The sequence below is a fragment of the Lottia gigantea genome (genome assembly GCF_000327385.1).
Source record: "Lottia gigantea unplaced genomic scaffold LOTGIsca_14, whole genome shotgun sequence".
In the NCBI taxonomy this organism is placed as follows: Eukaryota; Metazoa; Mollusca; class Gastropoda; family Lottiidae; genus Lottia; species Lottia gigantea.
In genome coordinates this window covers 3,098,819-3,110,290 of record NW_008707617.1, presented here as the reverse complement: position 1 = coordinate 3,110,290, position 11,472 = coordinate 3,098,819, and the positions used below count along the sequence as shown (strand labels likewise).

The 11,472-nt window shown below is 30.7% G+C and overlaps 3 protein-coding genes across 3 annotated transcripts in view; 2 read left to right on the top strand and 1 right to left on the bottom strand.

Annotated features, from left to right (window-relative positions):
• The window catches only part of LOTGIDRAFT_212889 (hypothetical protein), a gene marked incomplete at its 5' end in the record, with an annotated part of 3,455 nt that extends 2,778 nt beyond the window's left edge, over positions 1-677 (top strand). Inside the window, one exon of the mRNA XM_009049781.1 lies at positions 1-677. Coding sequence (XP_009048029.1) covers positions 1-23 — 23 coding nt within the window. The 3' untranslated portion in view covers positions 24-677.
• Positions 678-1,393: 716 nt separating this feature from the next.
• Positions 1,394-3,013, top strand: LOTGIDRAFT_111867 (hypothetical protein; the record flags this gene model as incomplete). The annotated part of the gene is made up of 3 exons (XM_009049780.1): positions 1,394-1,534; positions 1,725-1,869; positions 2,835-3,013. The coding sequence occupies 3 exons, from the start codon at positions 1,394-1,396 to the stop codon at positions 3,011-3,013; spliced, it is 465 nt and encodes a 154-aa protein (XP_009048028.1).
• A 228-nt stretch (positions 3,014-3,241) lies between these two features.
• Positions 3,242-10,988, bottom strand: LOTGIDRAFT_157573 (hypothetical protein; the record flags this gene model as incomplete). The annotated part of the gene is made up of 11 exons (XM_009049779.1): positions 3,242-3,434; positions 4,651-4,719; positions 4,877-5,019; positions 5,621-5,659; positions 5,870-5,983; positions 6,202-6,303; positions 6,461-6,577; positions 7,106-9,523; positions 9,692-9,820; positions 10,628-10,849; positions 10,986-10,988. The coding sequence occupies 11 exons, from the start codon at positions 10,986-10,988 to the stop codon at positions 3,242-3,244; spliced, it is 3,549 nt and encodes a 1,182-aa protein (XP_009048027.1).
• Positions 10,989-11,472: the final 484 nt, after the last annotated feature.

Below are 11,472 nucleotides of genomic sequence, written 5' to 3'. Positions count from 1 at the left end.
TACAATCATTTAGTGGAAGTTAAAGTTTTTAATGTTTTAGTGACGCCTCAAGACTCAGAGTTAGATTCTGTTGACTAAAATATTTTACTTCATGGGGTATTAGCATCATATAGATTGCCTCAGGAAACACTATGCAATGTAACTTGTTATGATTTTATTTATTTTTAAGTGAAATGTCTAGGTTTACTGCTTTTAACAATTTAACCAGAACAAAACTGTTTGGAAGGTGAATTGTTTCCAATTTAACTTTCCACAGAATCTTTAATTATGAACACATCATGTACAGTGTTTTGCCTTCAGTTACTCCTGATGTCATATTATCAGTGATTATGGGGCTGGTATATAGGGTTTTGTTTAATTGAAGGCAAACCTAACATCAGCTTTCCATCCTGAAAAGTTTTAAAGACATGCCATTAGATAACAATGCATCATCTTTTTATGCCAACTGAATTAATTTCAACAATATGAACTGAAAAAATTCTGTAGTTATGTGCAAATTGTGATCATGAGACATTTTGTGATTTTATTGTGCTTCCAACCCCCATTGGCCTGGCATTTGTTCTCAAGGTTCATTGTGTCATTTTTTATGGATTGTTGATTTTAATAATTATTAGTTTTTCTGTTATATGAATTTTTAATATCAGTTTTATAATTGTACATTTTGTAATAAATTATTTATTACATGTATGTGTGAATTATTTTTAGTATGATGGCCTCGACTCACTAGAACTCATCTCATACTGCACCTGTTTGGGTAAAAAAAATCCTGACTAGGACGGTTATGCTGCAAATGGGACTAAAATTTCCATAATTTTCAAATTACATAAATTGTAGTCTCTACAAGACAATAACAAATTTAACAAAGTAAAGGGCAATTTCTAAAATATCAAATTGTTGAAGATTTGTGTATAGACAGGAGTGATGAAATTGATTTAATTATTTAATAAAACATTGGAATATAGATAAAGAACACAATAAAACAGTGAAATATTGTATTTAATACAAAAACCCTTCAATAAATAATCAATAATAAATTATGAAAAAATAATTTAACAGAAAACTTCCTTCTTATTAAAATTGTTAAATATATATACCTTGATAGTCTTATTTAAGTTTCTCATTTCACCAACCACTTGCCACGGGAGGCATTTTTGGACATGATATACAATCTTTATATTTTGATGATCTGTGAGAAAATTAAATATTCATGATCATAGTTATGAATATACGGAAGCGTATCAGGGCCATTCAATTTTTTTTTTTTTTAATTTTCAAGTTTGTATGTTGAATTTTCAAGTTAGTAACTTGAATTTTCAAGCTAGTATGTTGAATTTTCAAGTTAGTATGTTGAATTTAGTATGTTGAATTTTCAAGTTAGTATGTTGAATTTAGTATGTTGAATTTTCAAGCTAGTATGTTGAATTTTCAATTTAGTATGTTGAATTTTGAAGTTAGTATGTTGAATTTTCAAGCTAGTATGTTGAATTTTCAAGTTAGTATCTTGAATTTTCAAGTTAGTATCTTGAATTTTCAAGTTAGTATCTTGAATTTAGTAACTTGAATTTTCAAGTTAGTATCTTGAATTTAGTAACTTGAATTTTCAAGTTAGTATCTTGAATTTTCAAGTTAGTAACTTGAAAATTCCACATACTAACTTCAAAATTACAAAAAAAAAAAAAAAAAAAGAATGGCCCTAATACGCTTCCGTATGAATATTACGGAAGCGTATTAGGGCCAATCATTTTTTTTTTTTGAATTTTCAAGTTAGTATGTTGAATTTCCAAGTTAGTATGTTGAATTTTCAAGTTACTAACTTGAAAATTCAACATACTAACTTGAAAATTCAAAAAAAAAAAAAAAAAAACCTTTGTTGACCTTTTGCCCATTACGAGATATATCCGATAATATTTTCACTTTTGTCGTGCTCCGTTAACTTCCAGTTCTACAGCCAATTGAAACTTAAAAAAAGGTCTATCACGTGACCTAATTCACATAAGCGAAAATTTATCTTTTGTCCTTATTACACGCAATCTATTCTTTCAAATGATATATAACACTTGGTATTTTGATTAAAATTGAATTTGAAAATTTTGTATTAACTTCTATAGTAACTTTGCGCAATTTTAACGGTTTCTATAATCCACCGACAGTCACCGTTGCCTTAAAAAAAACTTTTAACTACGAATATCACTTGAAATTTTGAACATAATTTGACATTGTACACATTATTACAGACAACACAAAATTTTTGCAGTGAGCGTGGCAAATCTGGGTTACTTTTACCTTTACCATAAATAATTCAAATTGTTATAACTCGAAAAGTTTGCATTTTTCACCATCGAAATTTTACAAAAAATTAAAGCACTATTTGGGACAATATCTGATAGAGTTACATTTTGTTTAGGCCTTTTACTTTAAAAAAGGGAATAGGATTTACAATTTATAAAATTTTGATATTTTAACCATTTACATGCATAATCTTGGTCTTTAGAAGGTCAAAGGTTATTGATCTACGATGTCCATTCATACTTTTATCTTTGATGTCCGACATATATTTTCGCTTTTACAAACGTCCCAAAACAGCAATTTTCAACACTTTTTTACCGAACGGTAAACGGTTTAAACGATTTTTTTTACTATTAAACGTTTACATGCTTTTCTTTCCGGTAAGATATCCCATTGTGACTTTAAAATGCAACGTTTTATCGATGTATCAGGTTGGATGCGCACTGCTTCGGTATCGTTATAACGGTTCTAGTTTTTTTTTGAATTTTCAAGTTAGTATGTTGAATTTTCAAGATAGTATGTTGAATTTTCAAGTTAGTATGTTCAAGTTACTATGTTGAATTTTCAAGTTAGTAACATGAATTTTCAAGTTAGTAACATGAATTTTCAAGTTAGTAACATGAATTTTCAAGTTAGTAACTTGAATTTTCAAGTTAGTATCTTGAATTTTCAAGGTAGTATGTTGAATTTTCAAGTTAGTATCTTGAATTTTCAAGTTAGTAACTAACTTGAAAATTCGAGTTACTAACTTGTAAATTCAACATACTAACTTGAAAATTCAACATACTAACTTGAAAATTCAAAAAAAAAAACAAAACGAATGGTCCTAATATGCTTCCGTAGAATATACATAAAGACAGCAAGTGTAATTTTATATGTGCACTAGTAGCCTCTTAATAATCACTTGATCATGCCATCAATAAATACATTATGTTCAACTGTCTCTAAACAATTTCTATCTCCATGATTTATCTGATTTCGAGCTGACTTTGCGTATGACTTTAGTTACAGATTTATTATTAGAAGCAGGTGTTTTGTTAGGTTTATTAGTAGTTGGGGCAGCATTGTTAACCTTTCTGTTTTTACTAGCTAGTTGTTCTCGTGTTGGCTTCTCAGGAGCAGTTTTTGGTCTTACTTTATTGTTGGTCCTGTTAAGATGAAAATGAAAGCAATATGATATAAAACAAATGTACCTCAAATTACCACAGTTTCAAACTGGTATATAATTAATGATTAAAAATCATCTGCATTTTGTTTCCTAAATAATAATTCTCAACGTTCAAAGATAGCTTGCCAGACAAGGTAACATACGCCCACTACCAGATCAGATAAAAAATGTAGTCTATCAGGCCTATAAGCCAACTAAGACACATTGAACTAATTCAAGGGCAATAACTCCAAAACAGTTTATCCAATTGTTACTCGAACTTGACTGAGCTCTTGTCCATATATACATGCATACCAAGTTTCAACGAGATCCGATATAAATGTACCTTGTATCAGCCAAATTTGATGTGTTTTTACTAAGTCAAGGGCAATAACCCTGAAATTGTTCACCTAATTTTTTACCAAATTCGACCGTGACTGAAATCTCATCATTATATACATGCATACTAAGTTTCATCAAGATGGGATCAAATTTGTACACCTCATCAGGCAAACAAAGCAAATTTAACACATTTTTATTAAGTCAAGGGCAATAATTCTGAAACCGTTTACCCAATATTACGAATTTCAAACTTGATTCGGTCTTATCAATATCTACAAGCATACTAAGCTTCATCAAGATCGGATCAAACACAAGCCAAATTTAATGTGTTTTTACTAAGTCAAGGGCAATAACTCTGAAACTTTTCATTCGATTATCATCGAATATTTAGCATTTGACCATATACATACATATTAAGTTTCATCAAGATCGGATAAAAATTGCAGCCTTTATCCTGCATCCAAGCCAAATTAAACACGTTTTTACTATGTCAAGGATAATAACTCTGAATCGATTATTACCAATTTTGAACTTGACCGAGATCTCATCAATATATACATGCATACTAGGTTTCATGAAGATTGGATAAAAATTGCAGCCTTTATCAAATAAACAAGCCAAACTTAACACATTTTTACTAAGTGGGCGTTTAACAAATTCTTTAAATGGATATTTTTACACTGAAATAGACATTGGCCAGACTTACAGATCACCATATTGGGGACTAGGGCTTCATTAAACCACCAATATAGTTCACTACTAAGATGTGGTAATATCTAAAAATATCTCAAAATTTGACAAAAGCAAGACATAAATTAATTAGAAATAATTGTGTCTAAAAGATTTTTAAAGATGTTAGAAATGCTAGCACCTACCTATTGTTTGGTTGAGATATATCATCTTTTCTAATAGGTGATATCTGACTTTGTAATGGTTTTAATGCTCTATAAATATATATACAAAGTTAAATGTGAGAATTATCAATTGATGTTCATTAGCTCTAATAGTGGAAATTCTCAAAAACAGCTGTCCTGATAAGGATTACACATTCAAAAGGTGTGTCATGAGAACAAAGAAATTACGTTGACCCATAAGTCTTACCTTGAATTGGTAGAATGTGATCTAGGACTACTAGTTGAAGGTGGGGCTGTTTTAGGGCGGTGTGCTGCTTGTAATTCTTCTTCTCTACCACTGATTAAGGAACTCAAATCATGTTGATTCAGGCAGCTAAAAAATCTGTTTAACTGTACACAATATTATTTTTATGAGTGTTATACACATGTGATTCTGTTAGCTTTATTAATAAGTGAAATGTTAGCTTTATCAAAAGTGATTATGTTAGCTTTATACATAAGTTATTTGTTAGTTTCATACACAAGTGATTATGTTTTAAATTTATACACAAGTGATTATGTAAGCTTTAGACACAAGTAATTATGTTAGCTTTATACACATGATTTGTTAGCTTTATCACAAGTGATTATGTTAGCTTTAGATTTAGACACAAGTGATTGTGTTAGCTTTTGACACAAGTGATTATTTTAGCTCTATACATAAGTGATTTGTTAGCTTTATCACAAGTGATTTGTTAGCTTTATTACAAGTGATTATGTTAGCTTTCGACACAAGTAATTATGTTAGCTTTATCAAAAGTGATTTGTTAGCTTTACACAAGTCATTATGTTTGGTTACATGCTAACAGATACCAAATGTCAGTCAACTTATCTGATTATCAGTTGAATAGTTACTACTGGATTAAAATGAGGTGCAGCAAATTTTTTTAACAGCAAAGGGATACTGTGCTTTTTTCTTTCTTTCTATAGCTTTCAATGTAGCAGAACTAACTTTTCTTGCTGAATCTTTTATTGTAGAGTTAGATGATGCCTGTAAGATAAAAATCTACAGTTTTGAAATAATCAGCAATTTGAATTGAGTCTAGAGGCTTTGTATTTATATTGCTGAGTTCAGTGAGTTAATATACTTAGATCATGTTCCTCAACTCCCCTAATATGTTTAATATTGGAAATTTCATCAACATCTATATCATTTCTTGACAGTCTAAGAAGATATCTCATGAAATATACGTTCATTTACCCCTAGATATCTTCGTTCTTGTTCTTTAAGTCTGGTCTGTCTGATAAGTTCCATTCTATCTGAGACTGGTAGGACAAAGAATATTTCATGTACATCTAATAATGCTGCTTGTAACTATAATTAGAAATATAGTAATAGTTAAATGCTTTCTTGTCAAATACTGAACAGTGCTGTCAACTTGCTGAAAAATGTACTTGAGGGACACAATTTGATCATCATCTGATATGAGAAACTAAATAGAACTAAACTAGTTGAATTATCATTTGTCATTTTCAAATAAAACAATAAACTAATGCTTTGTTAACTAATAGATGTATAGAAATATAACTTACCTGAGCAATAATTCTTTCTAATAAGTTTCTATCTTGATTTGAAAAACTACCACTCTTTATAGGGGTTTCGGATTGAAAACTAAATGCAAACTCTCGAGTATCCTGTAAATTGTAAATATAATAAACATGATTGACAAGATGTGTATAAAATTTACGTTTGTAATTTATATACCTTATATAACCATTAAAATACTTTAAAAAGGTCTGTGATTAGAGAAGTTGCATTTTCTTGGAAATGTGATATACGAAGTTGACTCACTCGAATGGTTTTGATTAATTCTTGGACTTTTTCAGATTTTAATAACCTTCTGGTTAAAAATCCTCTTGCTAATGCTGTAACTTTAAAAAACTTCAATTGTGTCTCTATATCATTTATCTGAAAATAAATCACACCATATAAGATCATTTTAATGCCTTTTAAAAAGGGACAGGTTTGCTACATTTTGATCAATCGTGTCTTAGTCTCAGAAAACTTCACTCTAAGCTATTCAGTAATAGTGTTCACAACTCACAATCAAAATTTGAGCCTTCAAATCCATGTGTGTCCAGAATTTTGAAAGTTGAGACTCTGTATGTATAGAAAAGACAAGAGTGAGATTTGTACTTTGAAGTATATTTTAAGGAATAGTGTAGTATTAGTAAATTTCTAGTACTTCTAAAGATTATTTACATATGTATAAGACCCAAATCATCACTGAAAAATTGTTGAATCTGTCCACTTAACAATTAAACTTATTTAACAATCTTATTTGACAGATATATCACAATTACTGTATTTCTTTTGGAATTTTGGGTATGCAAATGGTAGCAATAGGAAGATACAATGTGTCCAATATGAATAATATTGCTGAACTAATGTCATAAAATTATACAAAATGAGACTAATTAAAATTGTTCTACTTACATCAGGTGGTAACTTGACTGGATAGTTAGGTCTGTAGACAGGATTAACAGATTTGACGGGTGATCTTACTAATGGTTTATAAACTTTGGGTGTTGGTGTAGAGGTTTTAGGAAACATTAGGTTTTTAGGTGTCAATTTATCGCGAGGTCTATTTGACCTAGTAGGATACAGAACACTAGAGTGAGACTGTAGAGATATGTTTCTGTTGTCTCTTCCATCACAATATGGATCTGGTGAACTATAAAATGGGACCGATTTCCTTCCTGGATGAGGCTTCTCTACAACTTTTTTATGACAGTCAATCTCTGACTGTAAATTAATCTGTTGTCGTCTCTGCATAACAAATAGTTCTTCTAAATCATTTCTCTGTTTTTCTAATAAACCTTGATGCATAGCTTGAAATCTCTCCTTTTGTAATTTTAATAATTCTTCTTCAGACATATCTGGTTTATTATTGATTTCCTCTATTAGAGAGTGTAATATATTAATACTGTTTAATGTAGAATATTCACTTAATTCTGATTGGCTAGTCAATACAGGTGCTTGTTGTTTTAATGGCTGTTTATTTTGTTGTTGGACATGATTTAGATAACGATGAATATGCTCTTCTTTTCCTTCAGATTCCTGGTCAGGAGGAATAGGAAGACTGACAGGTCTGGTATTCTCTAAATCTGGATCCTCATCATAATCTAGCTTACGTTGTATCGGCTTATTAATTCCTGGATTGCCAATCACTGGTGCATAGATACTCGTTTCTACTCCTAGTGTCCCACCACCCTCTTTATCTATTCTAGATTGAGCATGAATTAGAACAGGTGAGGGATTATCTAAAGTGTATGATCCACGCCTGACATGACCTTTGCCCTTTGCATCAGCAGGCAAATTATTTTGTAGAACTTCACAATCAGCACTTTCCGTAACAGATTCCAACTGAGATTTAGAAACATCAGTACCGGTATCAGAATTGTCCAAAGTGTTTTCAATAGCCTTTTTATAGCGTAATAAATTAGAACTTCCTGTACTACTACCAACATGGCCGACACCAGCTTTAATCGTACTTTCAGAATCTGTCGTTTCCAAAGTAAAATCTGTTCTTGCTGAAATTTGCGAATCTGTGACACTAGTCAACTGTTCATTTGTGGTACGGCTGGTACGAGTGCTAAATGAATTTGTAGTAGATAACTGTGAGGTTGACTGTGTATCATTCTGACTCTGTGTTTGTTGAGAAGAGTTCTGGGTATCAGCAGTTTGTGACGAGCGTCCTGTTGATTGAGATAATCCAGTACTGGATAATCTAGAATTTGTATCTGTTTGACTAGACATGTTATCTGAAGATGATGTTTGACTATGAGGTGAAGAATGAAGTGAAGAACTGTGACTATTTTCACAAGTATCTGACTTTCTGGGTTTATTAAATTTCAAACTAGCTGCACGCCTAACTGGTGTCGAACTCTTGGATGATCTTGAACCAGGGTCTGATCCACAACTAGGTGAAATTTTTGGAGAAACATAACCAGGCTTGGGTGGTTTGTCTTCTAAAACTTTCTGTAATGTATTTTTACTCGGCAGAGATTCATTTGTTTTTCTTGGTGGATCTGCTTTTGGTTGAAAAGGTACTTCTAGAATTGAATCTGGCGAAGGAGTTGTTGCCTCGTTTTCTGGACTAAGATTAACCTTACTAAGCAAACTCTGTGGTCCTTTCAACTCTGGAGACTTCTTATCTGTTGATTCTGAATTTGAATTCATTTCTTTCAGGCGTTTCACAGTTATTTCATCCTCTACTGATTGATTTGTCTTTAAAACTTTCACAAATTCAGAGAAGTGCACAGTGTTTTTAAGAGATTTTGGACTGCCTTTTATACGTTCGGAAGCTGAAGTGTTTGCTGAACTAACAGCTGAAGAATCACCACTTCCATAGCCACAAGATGGAGAATCCTTCACTGAACTTTCTGGTTTGTCTTCTATCTTAATAGCAGGTGGTTTAGATTTTCTAGATGTATTTAAAACTTCAACAATGGTATCCTGACTATCTCTGAAACTATTAGAACTACCTTCTGAAACTGCATCAGGAATTTTCAAGTTGTTTTTCTGTTCTGTGAGAGTGTCAACATTACCATCACTTCCTAGAGTACTGCCAGCTGTAGAACTAAGAGTATCCTTTAAATTTAACTGTTTAGAAAGTTTTTGTAAGACTTGTGAAATTTGTTGTTCATGAACTGATGTACATGGTAATCCATAAAAGTCATTGGGTAAAGAGCCATCTTCTAGTGACATTAATCCTGATGAAAGGGAATCTATAGATTGAATTGCCTCTTCAAACTGGCCTGTTTCAGCAAGGGACTGAACTCTCTCTAGCTCAGCAGTCAGATTTTTGTTTTTTTCTTCTCCATCATTATGTTGTTTTTTTGGTTCTGTTGTCTGATAAAAAAAATATTTCTGATTAATGGGACTTCATTTTACAATAGTACTTGCACTCTCATTAAAAACAAAACAACTTGAATAATATGAGATGGAAGTTAATATGTCATCATAATTTCCAAAAAGACTTATTAAAAAAAATGGAATACTAAAAACAAGACATTTTACCTGTATAGTTTTAACAGCTCTATGAGCTCTGGCCATCAATTTGTCTCTTTGTCTACTTTTTATTTTATTTTCGGCTATCTGAGCTTGATACTTATAACTCATCATCTCATCTTTCCTTTTAGCAGTCATCTGAAAGTACAAGACAAATCTTGAAGTAATTTAAATATTGTTACTAATAATGTCCCATGACACATATTGGTGAACAACTAAATATAAATACATCTTAATAATATTTTTCCATCTTCATATATCAAAATCTCTATACTACTTTTTGTTACGGACTGTCCTGACACCTCTACTGAAATTTTCCAAACTGTTCATACCTTTTTTGAACTTTCGAAGAGATTCTGATTAAATTAGTTCATTTCATAAAAAAATTTTCCTACTAAGTTCTTGTCAACAAACTTCCCATTTTTAATAACATATTTCAAATATTCGGTATTGTGTGTTGCAAGTTGTATATATACTGTACATACGTTTGTATTTTAATTCAGTTGCCATCTTTTATATATTATTTAAAGTTACATTAACCATGGATGGAGAGGGTACGAAGCCTGTTCCCCAATCCTTTTCATTATGAATATCTATATAATAGTGAATAAAATATTGTTTGAAAAAAAAATTTTAATAACATTATTTGTTCGTCAATCTGCTACTTGTATTAGTAGAAATATTACAGAGTATCCAGCTCAATTTTGGAGTTATTTCAAGTCTTGGTCCCAATATAACAATTATATTTTAGCTTTGATATTTGGTAATTCAATTGATTAAAATAAACATACTTCCCATAAAATTTTTAAGATTTTTTACAATATTATTAATAAATATTATCATATCTATATTGATAAATACCAAATGGTTTAATGAAATATATCAGAATATAAACTTGCTCGAATATTTTTACAATTTTACTATTATATTAATAGGCCGGCTTACCACAGGTGGTAATATAGGAATACCACTAAATTTTATACAGGAAATATACTGATTGGTTGCTGTAGCCATTTTAACTGGAGAAATTGATATCTCTTGTTCATCTAAACATCGACTTTGTTTCTCAATATATTCTATCAATCCTTGTTGTTCTTTATAATCTTTCATCTTCGAACCATCCATTTTGATAGCTTTAAACTTGTGACCATGTTCTTTTAATAATGTCTGAAATATACAATAAAGTATTATAATCTTACCTAAAATAACTTTTAAATTAAAATATTCTGTAAATAAATTCTTAAGGCTTTCTAACTGATAATCATTAACTATTATAATCTGATCTAATTTAAAAAGATCTCACCATTTTCAAAAATCAATATTAAATTGAAGTAATAAGAATCCAATCAATGTTGTAGCTGTCAATTCACATTAATTAACCTTTAGCTACTGACTTAACTATCACTATACACAAATATAAACAAACCCAGTTATTTCTTTAATCATACCATCATATTATTCACAAGTTGGATTCTTGCCAATTTTTGTATTTATTTCATAGAAATGAAAATAGGGTCACGTCAGTTTAAAAAATAACACAAAATAAAACTGACCGACTCTTAATATAATTGGAAGGCCATTGCCCTGAAGGAAGTACCTCCAATACGATACTTCAACATAAGTTTACACTTATCTCTGACTAGCTTATATCATCAACCCTTAAAACAGTGGAGTTAGCCAATTACTTTCATATATTTCAAAACATGATGATGACAAATGAGATCAATTTTTGATACTTGAGATTTGACATAGTGGTCAGTGGTCACAGACTTATTTGACCCTGAAAAGGG